Here is a 19,656-nt window from a genome sequence, read left to right as displayed (position 1 = left end):
GGCTTAGTCAGCTGGGGCTCTTCCATGGGGTTGGGTAGCCAGTGGAAAGGAACTGACTAATGACTGCAAGCCATTCCTAAACCAGCCCAGGCAGGGCCCAGCCATTCCAATCTCTGCACTCGCCAACTCCCCGGAGAACAAGGACAGGTTCTGGGCAGGTGACAAGGTTCCCAGCAAGCTTGCACTAGTTGCTCTATTCTTTCCTGCAGATGGTCTTGTGCGTGGATCTCGAATCTGGGCCCCTGGGTCCCCAGGCAGTGCCCAGTCCACAGCCACTACCCAGCAGCTCACCTGAGCCACTGTAGAAGGCAACCAACGAAGCTCTGCTCACAAAGGGCTCTGCCTCCGAAGCTCCTGATTGGGGGAAATGCCCAGCCCCAGGGATGGCTGGGGAGCTCTGTTTAGACCAGAAAGGGACAGAACGTTGTCTGAGCAACTAGAAGAATCCCTGGCTGCTGCTACTACTAATATGGACCCTGCCTGCTTGCAGGACTCCTGGCTCCTGCTTGCCTCCCTGTGGCTGCCATCCTCATCCCAGACCCCCGTCTATTCCCAGTACCTGCTTTCCGGCCTCACTCCGCATCCCTGCTCCTCTGCCCGTCCCCGATGCTGACTCCAGCTTCGACCCGTGACATGGCGCCTGACTCTAGCCACGAGCCTGACCACCCACGCCCCAGTCATTACAGGATCCAGGGCACGGCCATCCCGGGTTCCAGCTAGGGTTGTCAACTGTCTTATCACACAAACCCAAACACTCTTCCCCCGTCCCCTTCCCTGAGGTCCCACCCTTGCCCTGCCCCTTCACCAAGGCCCCGCCTCGCGCACTCCATCCCCCATCCCTCCGTCGCTTGCTCTCCCCCACCCTCACTCACTTTCACCGGGCTGGGGCAGGGGATTGGATTGTGGGAGGGGGTGTGGGCTCTGGGTTGGGGCCAAAGGTTTTGGAGTGTGGGAGGGGACTCCGGACTGAGCCTGGGGCAGGGGCTGGGGCATGTTCCTGCAGCTCCGAGCCCCGAGAACCAACTCTGAGCACCAACTCTGCAGCTCCCATTGGCCGGGAACTGCGGCCAATGGGAGCTGCAGGGGTGGAGCCTGCCTTAGCCCCTCTGTGCCGTCAACCAGGAGCCATTGGCCACAGTTCCTGGCGGGTGCTGGGGAGGGGGGCGCAACCAGAGGAAGCATTGTGGGTGCTGGGGACAGGGGTGCAGGTGCTCGGGGTGGGGAGTCATGGCCCGGGGGGGGGGCGTGGGTGCCGGTTGGGGGTTGGTGGGGCTCAAGCAGGCTCCCTACCCAGCTCCTGGGAAGTGGCGGCCCCAGCTCCACGTGCTGCCTCTGCTCCGCTCCAAGCCATGGTTCTGCAGCTCCCATTGGCTGGGAACCGTGGCCAATGAGAGCTGCCAGGGTGGTGCCTGCAGGCAGAGGCAGCAAGCGGAGCTAGCAGCTGAGGTTAGCACTGGCCCCAATCCCAAGCCCTGAGCCCCCACACACCCAAACTCTTGCTGTGGGGGGCAGAGGGGCCCTGAGACTGCCCCAGTGGCAGCCAGTGCGAATGACCCGGCGGCTGCCCAAGCTGCTCAGGTGGCTCCTGGGCCAGCCGCAAGGGGATGCTGCAGAAGTCACGGAGGTCACGGAAAGCCATGGAACCCATGACTTCCGTGACCTCTGTGACAAACACAGAGCCTTAGTTATGATTTACTGAATATGATTATCCTATCTGTATGCATGTATTATTTTGGAATCTGAAGTTAGGAATATTGTCTATGCATCTATTAAAATGTGTTTACACCTGGGGAATGCAATCAGTCTAGATGGCCGGCTGGGAAGGGCCATTAGGGAGAACGGTAGGTCTTAGAAGATGCTAATCTCCCACCGGGGAGCCTTCCTGGGAAGCCTTCCTGAGGACGCTGCAAACAGCCTCTGAGTCATGGTTGCGGTGGCCCTATAGGGACATGTGACCATGTCACCTGGTACTGGACTCCATGATAAAACTAGTGTTTTTCCATTGACCAGGCATGGGAATCAAACTGGGAGACAAAGGATTCACGCCATATGCAAAAACCATTTAAGGTAGGGGAGTGACATAATCGTGGTTCGTTCTTCACTGATTCCCCACCCAAGAAAGAGGACTGAACTAGGGGAGAAGGGCTGAATCCAGGCTAGAGGGTTGTCTAGCCTGTGAAAGGAATAACTGGAGTCTGAAGCTGCAAGCAAGTGCAGCTTGCCTTCAAGAATCTCTACAATCTGTCTAAAACAACATTTATGGTGAGAATTTGTTACACACACCCAATTTCTTTAGAATATTAAGCTTAGATTGTATTTTTGTTTTATTTGCTAGGTCAGGGGTCGGCAACCTTTCAGAAGTGGTGTGCTGAGTCTTCCTTTATTCACCCGAATTTAAGGTTTTGCGTGTCAGTAATACATTTTAATGTTTTTAGATGGTCTCTTTCTATAAGTCTATAACATATAACTAAACTATTGTTGTATATAAAGTAAATAAGGTTTTAAAAATGTTTCAGAAGCTTCATTTAAAATTAAATTAAAATGCAGAGCCCCCCGGACCGGTGGCCAGGACCCAGGCAGCGTGAGTGCCACTGGAAATCAGCTCGCGTGCCGCCTTCGGCACGCGTGCCATAGGTTGCCTATCCCTGTGCTAGGTAATCTGCTTTGATTTGTTTGCTATCCCTTATAATCACTTACAGTCTATCTTTTGGCACCTTAGAGACTAACCAATTTATTAGAGCATAAGCTTTCGTGAGCTACAGCTCACTTCCCCAGATGCATATCGTGGAAACTGCAGCAGGCTTTATATATACACAGAGAATATGAAACAATACCTATTCCCACCCCACTGTCCTGCTGGTAATAGCTTATCTAAAGTGATGGGCTATCACCAGCAGGAGAGTGAATTTGTGTGGGGGGGTGGAGGGTGAGAAAACCTGGATTTGTGCTGGAAATCACTTTAGATAAGCTATTACTAGCAGGACAGTGGGGTGGGAATAGGTATTGTTTCATATTCTCTGTGTATATATAAAGCCTGCTGCAGTTTCCACGATATGCATCTGAGGAAGTGAGCTGTAGCTCACGAAAGCTTATGCTCTAATAAATTGGTTAGTCTCTAAGGTGCCACAAGTCCTCCTTTTCTTTTTGCGAATACAGACTAACACGGCTGCTACTCTGAAACCAGTCTATCTTTTGTAGTTAATAAACTTGTTTTGTCTAAAGCCAGTGGGTGGAAATCATAACTGTGGGGCAGAAAGCTGTGTATATTCCTCTCCACATTGAGGGAGAATTTCGTGAGCTTATGTTGTACAGATCTCTGTGCAGTGGAAGACTGCATAATTTTGGGTTTACCCTCTAGAGGGGGGTGTGCACTTGAGTACTGGGCAGTACCTTAGCTGAGCCTTCCCATGCAGAGCTGATCTCAGCATCTGTGGGAATCTGCAGCTGGGTGTGTTCCTACCTGTATCTGTACTGGTAAACTGCAGTCTGAAGCCTGAGGGAGGGCTTGGCAGGCTGCAGAGCAGTACCGTGTTAAGGATACCCAGGCTGGTGGGTCAGGCGGGCTCAGTGGTACCCCAGTCCCAGGTGGCACCCCGGAGAGAGGGGAGTGGGGATTACACAATTATATATTTTTAATAAAATGGTGACATTTGTATTGTTTGTCTTGGAAGAACCAGCCAGAAGTTAGATTTCTAGATGTTCAGTAGAGATGGGACACAACTGGTTTCCAATATGCTAATGTTTGCATTTCAAGTTTGCATAGCGCAAGTTTGGATAGCGCAACAGTGGAACCAGAAGTGCTGAAGCAGAGTAGGGTGTGACAGGAGCAAGCGGATTAACAGGTATCAGTGCAAGAGGCAGAGGGGAAGAGAGCGCAAATGGGCGAGCACATCAGAGTGGAGAGTCCAGAGGGCTGAGTGCAGAGCTCCAGAGATCAACAAGGCAGGAGTGGGGTTGCTCAGCTCTAACCAGGAGACCATGAAAAAAACAGGACAGCACTCCAGGGGAGGCAAGGGAGGAAGGCAGCTTGGCTAAGAGTCTGGGAGCTGTGGCTAGGGAGGGGTTTGGCGCGCAGGTCAAGGGGACATCAGCATGTACACTGGAACCCGCAGTGCTGTACTACAGTGTAGGCTGATACGTACCCACCAATTGTAGTCCTCCTCTTCGTCCACGATGATGGTCTCTCCCACATGGAAGGTCAGCTCGTCCTCACGGTCAGCCTGACAGTCAAACAGTGCTCGGACCCGGAAAAAGCGTGGTTTACTCTGAAAATCAGGAGGGGAGAACGTCATCAAGCCTGGATCCCTTTGTCCAATGCGTCCTGCACCATGCTCTTTGGTAGACACAAACAAATGCAGCCTGAATGCAGGGGCATTTTGGTCCCCAAGCCCCCGTGCACTCAGGGCAGGAGAGAATCCCCTCCAGGCACACGGGTGAGGACACCAACCAGCATGGGAGCCCTGCACAGGGCAGGTGAGTGAGGGGCATGCCACGGGGCCGCAGGGGATCAGGCTGGGAGAATGCGGGGGGGGAAGGGGAGGCGAGTGCTGGGTGGCTGTGGGTGCTTTGGGAGCTCTGGAGTGGGTGGTGAAGGGCTGCAGGGGTCCAGATGCTGGAGACTGTGTAGTGTGGCTCTGGCAGCTCCCTATCTGCAGTGTTCTTCCATATAGTTGACAACTTTCTAATTTATGAAAACTGGACCCCCTGCCCCTCCTCTTTCCCCCCAAGGCCCCAGCCCCTGTCCTGCCTCTTCCCCAGGGCCCTGCCTCTTCCCTCGAGGCCCTGCCCCTGCTCCACCTCTTCCGTTGACGCCCCAGCCCCTGCTTGCTCCTCTTCCCCACCATGGCTCACTGCTCTACCCCCTCCCCCTTCCTCGTTGCTTGATCCTCTCCACCTCTCTCCCCTGCCCCCCACAGCTGGGCTCCCTGCAGCCTGATGGCTGCCTGCCCACCAGATGCAGTGGGAGGCGGCCCCGGCTGAGCAGCGGCTGGCATGGGTTGATGGCCCAGCACCTCCTTCCCTCCTGAGGTAACTGGACTTTTGGTGTCTGGTCAGTAAATCTGACTGGACACTGCTAGGTCCCCTTTTCGACCGGACTTTACAGTTGAAAACCAGACACCTGGAAACCCTCTAATCTTCCTGGAGACAGCAAGCCCTGTGTCCTTGTTTATTTGCTTCCCTGCGGGCTTTTGCGGGGAGGGGGGCTTGTGTGGAGCTCTCCTGGGGGCAGGGAGCCTGGGGGAAGGGTTGGTGCTAGTCATGATGCCAAGGGAGAGCTGGGAGAGTGAGGCAGAGGCTCTGACCTCCACAGGGCCCCAGCGACAGGGCACCCCCAGGAGGCTGAGGGCCTGATCTGCAGCATGCAATCTTCACCATGCACTGTGTGTACCTCCCGCCCGTGCCCACGCCTGTGTCTGCCCGGGCAGAGGAGCTGACATGTCCCCAGGAACGCACGCTCACCCACTCTGCATGTGCTCTCAGGGGAAGGGAGCCGGCCAGATGTACAAGGCCCCCAGTCCCTCCCTTCAGAAATCAGGCCCTGTGGAACTGCTGGCAGCAGGGCAGCCTGCTCCAGCTGTATGGGGATGAGAGGGACTGCACACCTAGGGACTCGGGCTAGCCTCTGCTCCCCATGGTGTTCTGCGAATGCCTCCGCAGGGGGAGGGCTCCATGCCTGCAATCAGCTCCTGCCACTTCCATGTGATGCTCTGCTGCCCTCTGAGCCTGCCGCGAGGCTGAGCCCTGTCCGTGACCGGGGTGCCAGCGTGCAGCACTGGAGTTTGAAGGGGGGCACTTTTGCCAACATTACAACCAAATATGGAGAGAAAAGGCCGGTGAGGAAGTGGGATCTGAGCGTGACATCCCAGACCAGAGCACCTACCAGGGTGTCCCTACTTGGGAGAGGGGGCAGCACGTCCTGTACTGGGCCAGGGCCTCCACCTGGGTCTTGCGAGGTCCACGGCAGCCCGTGGCGTCTTCCTTTGCTGGAGCCAGCCTCAAAGAGCGTTTCCACTGTCTCCAGGGCAGCTAGGACACCAGCAGAACAGTCACCAACTCCCTCTCTTCACAGGCAATCAGCACCACCCCCAGGGCAGCACCGCACTGTGCCAGCCAGGCCCCCTCACTACCCTGGGCAGCTGGCTGGGCAAAGGAGGGAGACAGAACAGCTGGGCTGGGGCAAGACGGCAGAGGGCAGTGGGGCTGGGGTTAGATGGCAGAAAGCTGGGCGAGGGGAGGGATGGCAGAGGGGCTGTGGGAGAGGTAGGGTGGCAGAGTGGTTTGGGGGAGGGGTGGGGAAGTGGAGGGTGGCAGTACTGGGCGAGGGGAGGGATGGTGGAGGGGCTGCGGGACGAGGTTGGGGAGGGGTGAGATGGCAGAGGGTGGGGAGGGGGTTGGAGGGGGGTGGGATGGGGCAGGCAGCTGGGCTAGGCAGGCAGTGGCTCCAAAGTGAGTGGCGCAAGGGCAGGGAGCTGGGCCCGATGTGGCAGGCCACGGGTAGGTTCTGGTAGCCAAGCAGGGCTCAAGTCATCCTTACCAGGCTGTGCCGTGTCCTTGGTGGAGGAGTGGCTGGTGACCTGGTGGGATCCGGTGCTAAGGGAAGCCGCAGAGAAGGGCTGGTCACTCAGACAGGATGAGGACGGGTGGGGTGCGGAATGGGGCCCCAGGTACCCTGCACTCCTGAGGCACGTATCGGTGGGCAGCAGATCTCAGGTGGGCCCCAGGGCTCCGTGGGATTCCCTTGCTGGCTGCTGACTGCCAGCCAGCCCCATGGGCAGGCAGAGCCGCAGAGGAGTATGACACTAGCTGGGTGATGGGCTTGGCCCAGGGTCTTTCTCCAGTGGTGGAGGCAGCCCCTCCAGGAGCCCCACTGCACCCAGCAGGCCACAAGGCACTCCAGAGAGCCAGCCATGCTGCAGCCTCCTGGACGGCAGCCTGGGGCTCCTGCCATGGGGAAGCGGAGAGGAGGTGAGAGGGCAAAACCTCGCCCGCACCTCGCCATAGTGCCACAGCCACCAGCCCTCCCGCAGGAAGGGGCCATCGTACAGGGCAGCTGGCCAGACACGCCCATGCCAGGGCACTGAGATATGGTATTTAGTGACAGCACCCAGTGCCATTGCCAGGGGTCCCAGTCCTGGAACAGCAGCCCTGGGAGACAATGGCTGCAGACAGCAGCGTCCCCCTGCCCCCTACCCACCTCTTGCAGGGCCTTCTGTTGGGCACCAGGCACGATCAGGGCACTCACCTCCCCCGAACACTGCCAAGCCCCCAGCTGGGCAAGGAGCTCCCTCCAGAGAGCCCCAGACCCAGGAATCCTGCCCCACAGAGCCCCCCCCCGGCCCCTCTGCCTACATAACCCCACCGAATAGAGCTCCCCAGCCCCTCTGCCTAGGTAACCCTGCCCCACAGAGCTCCCTGGCTCTTCTGCCCAGGTAACCCTGCCCCACAGAGCCCCCCCACAGCCTCCCTGCCCAGGTTACCCTGCCCCACAGAGAGGCCTTCTGCCCAGGGAGCTCTCCCAGAGGCCCTGCATAGCTCGTCCCAGGTTCACGGGGCTTGTAGTGACTAGGCCCCAGCTCTCTCAGCTTCATGCGAACTCAGGCCGAGGCTAAGGGGTGCCAGGGCCTTGCCCCTCAGTGAGCTCAGCCATGGGGAGTTACCTCAGTCTCCTGGGAGGGGCTCCTGCTGCAGAATGGCCTTTGGGACGTGAGAAGGATCCAGAATCTGACCGGGAGAAGGGAAATGGCCTGAGCAATGGAGAAGCAGGTGGTGTGTTGCCCACAGGTGGTGCCTTCTTGGCAGTTGCTGACCCACCCCCGATGGACAATGTGCACAGAGAAGCCATGCTCTGTCGCACCCCACACCCGCTCAGCACCGGGGACACCCTCCCGGGCATGGGGCAAGCGTTCAGCTACTGCCATAGCATTCCTAAGAGCGGAGCTGGGCCGGGGAACAGGCCTGGCCCAGAGCTGGGAGCTATGTACCCGTCACCAGCCAGGACGGCCAGGGATTCCCAGGTGCAGACGCTTTGCACTTGGATCACATGCGGCTCTGAGGCTCAGTACGTTCCCGCATGCCCCACAGGCCTGGCCAAGGAGACTCAGAGCCCCAGGGAAGGGAACAATCCAGGGTGAAGGGCTGGAGCAGGGCTAGTCCCTGGCAGCTGCACAGTTCAGTCTGCTGCCATCTGGGGATCCTCTCCATCCCTGTGCTCTCTGGCCTTCGGGGCGGGGGTACATCTCCCAGGATTCAATGGGAAGGGCCAGACCCTGCAATCCCAGGGAGCTTGACATGCCCACCAGGCCAGGACTGATAGGAACGGTGTCTACCTTGGGCAGGGCTGGATCCCAAGGGCAATGGAGACAGAACGAGTGTCCTCAGCTCCCCGAGCTGCTTCCCCACAGAGCCCCATCCTACTGGCCAGTCCCTTACCTGGAGCCAGGCTGCCGTGGCTGGGCTGCATGAGGCTGAGCGGCACCCAGGGCACAGGATCCGATGAGGTTCGTTTGTGCCTCATGCTCAGAGGTAGCAACAGGATCTTCCTTACTCCAGAGTCCACAGCACTGGCAGGAGGAGCGGGCAGGGGCACGTGGGGAGCTACACAAAACCAACAGCAAGTCTGGCAGTGAGAGGAGAGGGAGGGGGACACGTACAGGGTGGGGGCTACTGACAGCTTTGGTGGACAGGGCCTCAGCTGGTGTACATCCGAGTAGCTACATGGACATTAACATAGCACGGCTGATTTACACCCGCCGAGGATCTGGCCTGAGGTGGGCAAAAAAATGTATTGCATGGATAGCTACTCATGCTGCCCCTTGTACCTGGGGGGCTGCCCCACCTCAGCCCCTGAGACGTCACTGCGCCGTCCACATCCTGGGGGGGCTGCCCCTCCTCAGCCCCTTAGACGTCACTGCGCCGTCCACATCCTGGGGGGGCTGCCCCTCCTCAGCCCCTTAGACGTCACTGCGCCTTCCACATCCTGGGGGGCTGCCCCGCCTCAGCCCCTGAGACGTCACTGCATCCCGTACACGGAGAATAACTGAAGACATTTCCTCACAGACATTTGCTGTAGGCAGATTGGTCTGGGCCTGGCTGCTTTGACGCTTGCTCTAGGGCTTGGCCCAGTGGTGGTCAGGCCCTGGGGGGTGGGGTAGGGAGCTGCAGAGATGGGGCATTGTCAGTGGGGCCAACAAGACAATTAACTGCCAATTTTGCCTCGGATAAGAAGGAAGGGCATCACTATAGTTTGAAATCTATCCAGTCAGACTCCCCTGCTCTGGGGCTGGCCCGACCCCACAAACCCCACTGCTGCAGCAGGGCTACCGTGAAGGAAAGTCTCACCTCGGATTACACTGTGTGGTGGAAGAGGCGGCACACATGAAGCAGAGCCAGGGGCTGCTGGTATGTCACGGGTGTGGGAATGAGGGCGTGCATAGATGTCATGCAATTTCCCCTGGGGGGCTGGAATTGCACCCTTTGAAAGCCCTGCTGCATTTCCCCATGGCTGGGAGGCAGTAGCTGGTGAACTGTAGTAGCTCTGAAGGTGGGGAATGCGCTCCTTCGGGGAACCCAACTGAAAAGAAGAGACAGGCATGTTGTTTATGTGGAGCTGCGAACTGCTGAAGACTTTTGGTCACAGCAACCTTGGGCTGGATTCAATCCAGCAAGCTTCAGCTGAAAAGCTCTTTCACCCTTAACTGCCGAGTTCCCTGAGTGCATGATACATGCATGTATCGTGCCAATTTCTAAGCAGGCAGAAGGCTGGACAAAAGAGTTCCATGCCCGGTAAATTACTGCAACAATAATAAGGCAGGTGATAAACAGCAAGCAGCATGGCTGCAGCAAATCCCATTCCAGCCCAGTTTCAGCTCCCGTGTTAATGGCACAACATGGATATAGCTAAGATGAGAAAATGGGTGCTATATTTTTGCTCATCTTCAGTGAAGCATCCAATACAGTTTCACATGATAACCTCGAAGGGAAATGAGGCAGGATCAGAGGTACAGCTGCGATAAGGTAGAAGGGCAAGATAGGCACATGCAGCCCCGGTTAATGGCTCAGTGATGAGAAGAAGTGCTGAGCCAGGTCTGTGCTGGGTCCATACTCATCAATATATATGTGGGCAAGAACCTCTGTTTGTAGCTGAGGACCGCTGTAGTGTGCTGAGATCTCACCTTCTCATCCAGATCATCGTCGCTCTCATACATGTCATCCTGGCCCAGCCGCCACTCATATTCCACATGAACACGCATGTTGAACTGATTGTTTTGAGCCTGCAGCAGCTGGAACACAGAGGAATCAGGCTCAGGTCAAACTCTCTCCTAGACCCACCTACAGCGCTCTGCATCAAGGCTGAAAGTGGAGTGGGCAGCCCAGGGTCAGAGAGACAGGTCCTGGGGGAAAACACACCTCAGTGTGAAGCAGTGGGGGTTTCCAGCTGGTAGGCATGGCACCCAGGCTGCCCCATCTCTACCTGGGGACTTTCCTACAGCCTTCGTCCTTTTTCCAGGACACTGCTGTTTGCATTGGAGCCCTAACACATGGGCCTGGGCAGCACAAAAGCAAGATTTCTGGGTGGTTTCTGGGTGTGGGATCCTGCCATATGCCAGAAGGAGATCATCCCACAGCAGACTGCTCTGAGCCCAGCAGCTATAGCCACAGAGACCTCTCAACCTGGCAAATCCAGACTATGTCCCATCAGTACTGACTCTGATTTTGCTAACTGAGAGAAGAAACATCTCTCTAACCCCAAAGTCTGCACTACCACTAGAAATGTCTCCAAACTGGCTGTCCCATCCCTCCAGTGGGGTCTGAACGAATCCCATTCTCTGTCAGCAACAGCAGACCAGGCATCTACCTGAGGTCACTTTATGTCCTGCTCTGCATCCCTCATGGGTACCAGCAGAGCCCTAGCAACTCAGACAAGGCCTTGCATCAGGGCACCACTGTCAGCCAGGACCAGCAGAAGCAGCATGCACTGCCTGCAGCACTCCTAGGACATCCTGGATGAGCCAGTGGGAGGGGCAACCCCAATCTCTCCCCCCACCCCTAAGCTCAGAACCCCCTACCAATCAGGCAAAGTTCAGGCCAGATTCCAGACCAAGAAGAGACCAACCTCACAGAATTCAGCCAAGTTGTCACATGGAGCCCGGTGCAGCCTGGGCCAGAAGCTTAGGTGTCTTGTTGGCACTGTGCTAATATGGGCAATAAAGCTGAGTGTTTTGGACCTCCACTAAACAAGAGGCCAGGCCTTAGAATGGAGCTATTTGCCCAGCATACCGCTAGATCTATGCTGCAGGGAGTGCAATGTGAGCTTGGGGAAACACCATGCAGAAGCAGTGTGGTGGGGCTGACCCCCTCCCCTTCTAATGAGGTCCAATCCCTGGTTTGCTACTGAGCACCCCACCTGCTGCGTGGAGCTCACACCCCAAAGGTGGAGACTGTACGGTGCCATTTCTTACCAGTTCTTCACACAGCGAGTGTCTCATGCACCTGGCCACATCCAGGGCCGTCTCTTCAGCTTCATTGGCTGTGGGGAAAAAGCAGCTGTCATGAGCCCTGTGAGCGCTAAGGCAGTTCCTGCTAGGGAGGCGTGGAAGCGACTCTCGATAGGGCTGCCCTGTGAGTTCCACGTTAACCCCCGTCTCCTCTAGCTCTTGCTCTGAGTGAGCGAGTTGTTTGGATGCTTCCATGGGGGATGCAGGATTCCAGAGCTCCTGGCACAGTGCTGGCACAGGGGACTTTAACATTTGGCTGCCAAGCCTTGGGAGTTTTGGCTTCCCTCAGGTCAGGACCCACTTTTAGCCCCCTGATTGGCCCCTGCAGAATTTGCTCTGCACATGAGCACAGGTATGTGTACAGCCAGGGACTGTAAAGAGGAGAGAACAACCGAAGAGCCATTGCTACTAAATGGCTCCTGTCACAGGAGGCAGCCTTTAAAGGTAAATGTGTGACACCACTGACAAATGTGCGACAAAGATACAGACACTAATTAGTTGTCGTGATTGTACTGCCACCCCCAACTTTAAAGTGGAATTCTTTATAAATCTCAAAGGTCAAACACAGGGTACGTTTTTCATACCCTCATGCACAGCAGATTATTAGATCTTCGGTCAGGGCTCAAAACCTGCCGGCATATGCCCATGCACCATACCGGTGCTGCTCCACGCCTGCTCTTTTGTTCTCCAGAATCTCAGCCCTCATTTTTTAAAAAAAGGAAGTCTCTAGCTATTGTGTGAAGAAAACCTCAGATGCGTGAGCAAAGTATCACTTGTGCAGGCATGTCTGCCTGAGTCTGGAACAGCAGCTCTGAAAGGTGTGGCCTGCCTCATTCATCTCAGGGAGGTGATTGCTCAGAGGCCTAGGGATGAACATTCAGGTGCAAGGCCAGCTCTAGGTTTTTTGCTGCCCCAAGCTCCGAGAGCGCAACTGCCCAAGCCAAAAAAAAAAAAAGAAAAGGGTGGCTGGAACGCCGCCCCCGGAATTGTGCCACCCCAAGCACGTGCTTGCTTTGCTGGTGCCTAGAGCCGGTCCTCTTCAGGTGTCACCACTGGGAACTATTTCCTCCCCCTGGAAGAGAGGAGAGGGAAGGCCACACACCTGCCGCTTATGGAGTAACGGCTCATGTTGGTGCTGCAGGTGGGTGGCACTGGGTAGATGCCACCATTCATTTCTTCCCCAGTCTAAAAGGCGCTGAGCCCAGCAGAGCCCAGAGGCTTGTTCAGGCCTTGCTGAGGCAGAACCAAACTCAAGGAGCCCAGTCAGCACATGATCATATTCTGAACATCAACATAATCTACTGTGCGTGGTGTCTTGTGCTGGCAATGCACCAGGGTGGAGCTTATTTTGCAGGCAGAGCCCAGAAGAGTAACACCCACCTCTCTCCCCAGTCTGACCTGTCTTTAGCTTGGAAACAAAAGTTAGCAATCCTAGTCAGAACGGAGTTGAGCTCCCTCAGCCACTCAGGCCTGAATGCACGAAAGGACATAGGGTGGGGACACTGAGCGTTGCAACGCTGAACTCTTGGACACCTAGAAAATCCTGGGAACAACCTGTGACTCCCAAAGCCTGAGGTAGGCGCTTAAGAGTGGGGCGAGAGATGCACCTTTGAATGCAAATCACAAAAGCCAGCACGCTAGCCGCCTTGGAGATGCCAACCAGAGGGGTGTGCACTAAGCCCAGCTCTCTCTCAGAAGTAGGTGCCTTTCTCTGCTCGTGATTCTCAGCCAGAAACCCTCTTTGGAATTAGGCGCCTATGCCAGTTTGCAAGAAGCGAATGCGGGAGGGAAAGTGAGAGAGCACAAGCATGAGAATGACTCTGTAGCCTGGTAGGCAGAGCACTCATCCAGGAGGTGGGAGACCCAGCGTCCAGGCCCCCTGCTTCAATGACTATTTACTTATTTATCTACAGTGGAAGAACTTCAACAGAAGAGACTGAGGAAGCCCCACCCATCACAATATCCCACAGCGCAGTGGTTTGAGCTGTACTTGAGCGTGGCAGCTCCCTGTTCAAACCCCTTCTCCCCCTGAGGCAGAGGGGGGACTTGAACCCACGGTCTCCCACATTCCAGTGAGTACCCTAACCACTGGGCTAATAGTTATGAGGGAGGGCCTGGTCCTCCTCCTCCCACCACACTGTTTTGTGTGAACTTGCCTGAGGGGCCTGAGACTGTAGGCGGCCTCTGAGCCCAGCTACTGGCTGGGGTCCCACCCATGACTTAGATGGCTGAATGCCTCTTTCCCTGCCTTGTGCATGGTCTGGGGGTTAGACGTCTGGGTGCCGAGAGGGCAGCAGAGCGCACATGCCCAGAGGCAGTAACTTAGGCACCATGGGAACTTTCTACTGCAAAAATGTAGGCACCGAGTGAGTTCAGGAGCCTTCAAGGCTCAGCTGGAGTTCTGTGGATCTCAGTGGAGCCTAAAACTGGGCCTTGGGACCCTAATGACTTTTATGAACCTAGGCCCTGAGGATTAATCTTCATCCGATTCAATTACCTTTCTCACTGCTAAGCAATTAATCATAGGATCATAGAAGATTAGGGTTGGAAGAGACCTCAGGAGGTCATCTAGTCCAACCCCCTGCTCAAAGCAGGACCAACCCCAACTAAATCATCCCAGCCAGGGCTTTGTCAAGCCTGACCTTAAAAACCTCTAAGGGTGGAGATTCCACCACCTCCCTAGATAACCCATTCCAGTGCTTCACCACCCTCCTAGTGCAAAAGTTTTTCCTAATATCCAACCTATACCTCGCCCACTGCAACTTGTTCTGTGATCTGCCACCTCTGAGAACAGCCTAACTTCATCCTCTTTGGAACCCCCCTTCAGGTAGTTGAAGGCTGCTATCAAATCCCACCTCACTCTTCTTTTCTGCAGACTAAATAAGCCCAGTTCCCTCAGTCTCTCCTCATAAGTCATGTGCCCAAGACCTCTAATAATTTTTGTTGCCCTCTGCTCAACTCCAATTTGTCCACATCCTTTCTGTAGCAGGGGGCCCAAAACTGAACGCAATACTCCAGATGTGGCCTCATCAGTGCCGAATAGAGGGGAATAATCACTTCCCTCGATCTGTTGGCAATGCTCCTACTAATGCAGCCCAATATGCCGTTGGCCTTCTTGGCAAAAAGGGCACACTATTGACTTATATCCAACTTCTTGTCCACTGTAATCCCCAGGTCCTTTTCTGCAGAACTGCCACGTAGCCAGTCGGTCCCCAGCCTGTAGCAGTGCATGGGATTCTTCCGTCCTAAGTGCAGGACTCTGCATTGTCCTTGTTGAACCTCATCAGATTTCTTTTAGCCCAATCCTCCAATTTGTCTAGGTCACTCTGGACTCTATCCCCACCCTCCAGCATATCTACCTCTCCCCCCATCTTAGTGTCATCTGCGAACTTGCCGAGGATGCAATCCATCCCATCATCCAGATCATTAAGGAAGATGTTGAACAAATGTCCTGGGGCAGACCATCAGCTGGGGTAAACTCTCATAGCTCTCTCCAAGTCAATGGTCCCCTTCATGGGGAGGACTGGAAGCACCACTGGAGGGAGCAGGCAGAGCTGAGAGGTTGTAGGGAGGAAACAACTGGTGGGGCCCTGGAGGGGGCTGGAAAGAGACAGAAACGGGGAGGCTCTGATGTGCAGCCCAGGGTCTAATGGACGGGAGCCCTGCTCTGGCAGACTTTATATAGGTCCAGCTGCATGGGGCTCCCCTTCTACAGACCTCAGTGGAAAGAGGAGAGTGCATGGTGGTGCAGCAGGAGCCAAAGGGAGGAGCTGGCTGCAGGACTGGAGACGAGGAGCCAGCACTGCCTGAGGTCTGGTGCTTGCAAACCAGGCTGGCCGGGGGAGCTGAGGTGATTCTGGTCCATGGAACAGGCCTGGGGATGGGGCTAGTGAGCAGAGCTGCAGCTAGAAAGGAAGGACTGATTGACTGGGAATTGGAAGAAGACAGTGAGATCTGGCTGAGTGAGGATGACTGGCTGGTGACTGGGAGCTGGCCTAGCGGAAGGGCTGTGAACCATTGAGATGGTTAAACACCCATAGCTGCTCTGAGGAAACCTCTGCACATCTGGCTAAGAAAGCATTAACTAATATTACAGTGATGTGCACAGAGCTCTCCAGGGAGCAGTCTGGCCTTGGATTCCAGCTGAGACTTACCAAAACAGGGATTCCAACCCAAAGACTTTGTCAATTTGCAGTTAAAGTAGCACATGATAGTCCAGAGAAGAGACCACACTGGACACATAAAAGCAACCCCACTCAACATTAACAGGTATATATAGAAATTGATACTTAAACAAATTAGGCATCAGAGCAACTTTCTCAATGCCCAACACCCAAACAACTTTAACTGTTTGGGAGCAACTTTAACTCTGCCCTGAGGAGAAAGCACACTCCATGAATGAAATGATCATAGAATATCAGGGTTGGAAGGGACCTCAGGAGGTCATCTAGTCCAACCCCCTGCTCAAAGCAGGACCAATCCCCAATTTTTGCCCCAGATCCCTAAATGGCCCCCTCAAGGATTGAACTCACAACCCTGGGTTTAGCAGGCCAGTGCTCAAACCACTGAGCTATCCCTCCCCCCATCATGATCCATTCATCACAGAGCTCTCTCTCAGAACTGCACCTAAAAGCATGGAGAGATTACTCTTATTCATAGAAAGCTTGTGTCACTGTTTCAGGGTAACTGCACCTCCGACCCCCTCCATAGTCTGCTAAAGGGCACCCCTTTAGACCTCAGGCCTCCAGCCATCTCCCCTCTCTCTTGAGTCTGGGGGTTTAGGCTGCAGTCCCCCTGCAATTCATGGTGATTATTCCAGTAGATCTGACCTCGCTCAGCACATGCATTTTACTTTGATCCTCCAAGGTTCGTGGGTTACCTGGTACCAGACAGATTTCACAGAGCATAGAACATTGATTTTAGGAGAAAAGTATTACAGAGAAAATATATCATACAACAGAGAAAGGTCTAAACACATGCTAGCTTATCAGAGGTCACCTATCATTCACATGGGGGATCTGGTAGGTCACAGTCCTTCAACCCTTTGGGTCGGGTTTTCCCCCTTGGTCAAAGGACCATGTCAATTTGTTGGATCTAAAGCAGGACCTCAGGCAGTTCAGGCTGGGCCTTTACAAGCTCTTTTTTGTCTCCTGGGCTTCTTGAACGGTCTGAATTAGTCTGTGCAATTTCCCCTGGGGGTGGTACTTCTCTGGAGTTGTCTACCTGTCCCAGGGCTGCAGTAATTATCCTCACTGATTGTAGCTCCTGCAGTGATTGGAGCTCTTCACCAGCCAGCATACACTGCCTGGCTTACAGCGATAGAGATAACATTTATAAAATTGCAAGACTAGTCTCAAGATACGCCTGTGTTTATCACATCTGGTACCACTTGTCATCAATCAGGCCTTTTGTAAAATCCACTCTACAAAACTAAAGGCACTTTATTAATTCAGGAATCCCTGAATTCATGTGTGTAACAGAGTCATTGGTGGTTCCTCCCTTGGGAGGCGGGGGAGGGCAGGAACCTGACAATGCCCAGTTATCTGCACTGGGGGGTCCCAGCCCAGGTCCTACTTCCTTACTATTTGAGGGGGGGAGGCTCTGCCCTTTGTGGGCCCTTTTAAGTCTCTCCAGAGGCGGGGATCAAAAATGAAAGTCACAAACCCCAAGGCATTCAGGGATACTCCCTCCCAGTGGCCCTAGCAAAAGGGGAGGGGTGCAGCAAGTCTACTGTGCACCAACGTACTGGGTTTTGGGGAAATTGGTCTGGCCAGGCCTCTGAGTCAGGCTCAGCCTGTCCATCTTACGCTGGGAATCTGTTGTTCAGGGTGAAGGTCTCCTGGCTAGGAATCACTCCTGCAGTCTGCAGCTTAGGGCAATCCTGCTCCTCTCCCACCCGTCCTCCCTTTTAAAGGCCTCCTCCCTATCATACATAATTCACAGGGCCAAAGGGGTGGGGCTAGCCCTTCCCTGTCTGCATGGGGTCTATACACCCCATCACAATATGGGTCTAAAGTTTGTTACAGGGCCCATCACCATAGCATGCAAACCCATCCAAAGAGTGATTTTTTCCTACTACTAATACCATGCATCCCCAATTAAAGACACATTGTTAGAGACAAAGCTACTGTATGAACTAACCAGAAATGCTACACCAGCTGAGAAAGATCCACACTGATTATATTAACACAGGAACTGTGCGCATCATCACAAATCAGACACAGAATTACACACTAGAGGATGGACACATATAAGGTTAGGTAACAGGAGCACAAGGGATCAAGGGAGCTCCCAATAAAGTAAAAGCAAAGACTGCTGTTGTCTCTAGCAGAGGTCAGGTCAGGGCCTAACATATTAACACAAATGCAGGGGCAGAGTTAAGGTTGTTTGGGCGGTGGTCATTGAGCATTTTTGTCTTTAATGGTAAGTGTGTGTGTGTCTGCAGATGCTCGAGTATAGGTTGTTGTCCAAACTGTTAATGTCTGAGGGGTTTAAGATGGGTTTATTGTAAGATGGCTCTTGACTTGCACTTAACCTTAACTGTAACAAGGTTTTTGTTTTGGGATTCTCTACATCTGCTTAATAGGCATTAGTGATACCTCAAACGTGCTCAGAGCTGCTTCAAAACAATCGGTCAGTAAAATACAAGTAACTCTGAGCCAATGGGTCAGCAATATCTGCCTTCCTGTGGCCTGGAATAGTCACTCCTGTATAAAGCTCATGGCTGTCACATTCACAGACACAGCCTCTCCTGTCCAGGTACCTCCTGAAGGAATCAGAATTCTTACCATGCACTGAGTCATCAAGGATCAGCACGTGACTTCTCTAACCAGAGCTAAGCCATAATCCCTGTTACACACCATGTACTGCCGACCCTATCGGGGCACCTCAGCGCTGCTCCTGAGACACATTGTCCTGTGGATTTACAATGCTACACATTCTGTGTATAAAAGCCACTTGGTTCTGCATACTTCTGTTGCATTTGGCCTGGTGCAAAGGGCTCCTGTTCTGTTCCCAGTAAAACATGCAAGGTGCAGAGAGCAGACACAGGCCCTGCGAGTGAGACAGTAAAAAATAAGGAATCCAACCCCGACATCTTCTTCCCTGTTTGGAGAACCGAGCCCGTGCAGTCACTTACTGATGGCAATGCTGGCTTTGGCTCTCACAAAGAGCTTGAGGCACTCGGGTTTATTGTGGAGGCAGCAGTAATGAAGCGGTGTGTTTCCCTTCACTGTCTGCTTCACAAGGCTCCCACTGGGGCAAAGGACAGTCAGTATCAGTATGCTTGAGAAAGAGCAGTTCTCATCTATAACAATAACTGCATGATGTTCAACCCCAAACCCTTCTCCCTAGCTCACAGGAATGAAGACCAGAACGGATACTGCCCAGCATTCAGGCTTTTAGCCAAAGCATGTGAACGTAGGGCTGTCAAATGTCTGGCATATTGTGCAGCTCTTGTGCACTGGGCAGCCCTGCCATGCCTGCTGACAGCTCACCTGGGACCTCGTGCATGGGACCTCGCGCGAGCTGCGGGCAGCAACTGCAGTTCATCCCGTGGCCACAAGAGGCTGTTGTGGCACATGGCTTCAGGCAGGTGGGGACAGCTCGTTGTGGGGGTGAGAGTGGGGGGGGCACACGCTGAATGGAAGGGACTGACTGAGGCCCAGATTAAGCCAGGGTCTGAAAGGGGTCAGGAGAGGCTGTCTCATCCCCAGCTGCCAGACGCTACCTCCAGTAATAAATCACACAGGGTTTATTAAAATAATTAGGATTGTATGCAAATTATGTGAAAATATGCAAATCTTCTCACTGAATACTCTACCCATGGAATTTCCCCAACCTTGGCAGCTGTGTGCACGGTCCCCGGCAATGGGCAGCGCTGTGAGGCTGGTACAATACCCACTCTACTGCAGCAGCAGCCGAAGTCAGAACACAATCCTGCACTTGCACACCAGATCACACAGGACTGCACATCCGTGAGGACGCAGCTATGCATCACTGAGTGATGTCAGCATGGAATTTCGTATGGAATGAGCATACGCTTTTATCAGCTTTCAAGTTTTACAACCATATATGGTCACGGGGGAAGTGGGGGAGAGAGATAAAGAGAGGAGTTCACAGTACAGGAGGTGATGCAGAAGATAAGGGTTTAGAAGGATCG

At 54.2% G+C, this 19,656-nt stretch overlaps 1 protein-coding gene across 2 annotated transcripts in view; it reads right to left on the bottom strand.

Moving 5' to 3' along the window:
* LOC311529646 (arf-GAP with SH3 domain, ANK repeat and PH domain-containing protein 1-like) overlaps nucleotides 1-19,656 on the bottom strand; it is a gene marked incomplete at its 5' end in the record, with an annotated part of 119,014 nt that overhangs the window by 6,742 nt on the left and 92,616 nt on the right. Inside the window, 10 exons of one of the 2 annotated variants that reach the window (XM_084645776.1) lie at nucleotides 292-397; nucleotides 4,143-4,265; nucleotides 5,882-6,027; nucleotides 6,536-6,591; nucleotides 7,659-7,722; nucleotides 8,431-8,595; nucleotides 9,340-9,571; nucleotides 10,173-10,280; nucleotides 11,460-11,527; nucleotides 18,634-18,749. In XM_084645776.1, coding sequence (XP_084501902.1) covers nucleotides 292-397; nucleotides 4,143-4,265; nucleotides 5,882-6,027; nucleotides 6,536-6,591; nucleotides 7,659-7,722; nucleotides 8,431-8,595; nucleotides 9,340-9,571; nucleotides 10,173-10,280; nucleotides 11,460-11,527; nucleotides 18,634-18,749 — 1,184 coding nt within the window. The remainder of the gene's footprint in view (nucleotides 1-291; nucleotides 398-4,142; nucleotides 4,266-5,881; nucleotides 6,028-6,535; nucleotides 6,592-7,658; nucleotides 7,723-8,430; nucleotides 8,596-9,339; nucleotides 9,572-10,172; nucleotides 10,281-11,459; nucleotides 11,528-18,633; nucleotides 18,750-19,656) is intronic. The other variant, XM_084645775.1, reaches the window with a different exon arrangement.

The sequence above is a fragment of the Lepidochelys olivacea genome (genome assembly GCF_965140295.1).
Source record: "Lepidochelys olivacea isolate rLepOli2 genome assembly, chromosome: 13".
NCBI classification, from domain to species: Eukaryota; Metazoa; Chordata; order Testudines; family Cheloniidae; genus Lepidochelys; species Lepidochelys olivacea.
Note: the sequence above shows the minus strand (reverse complement) of the source record. Positions and strands in the feature narration are given on the sequence as shown.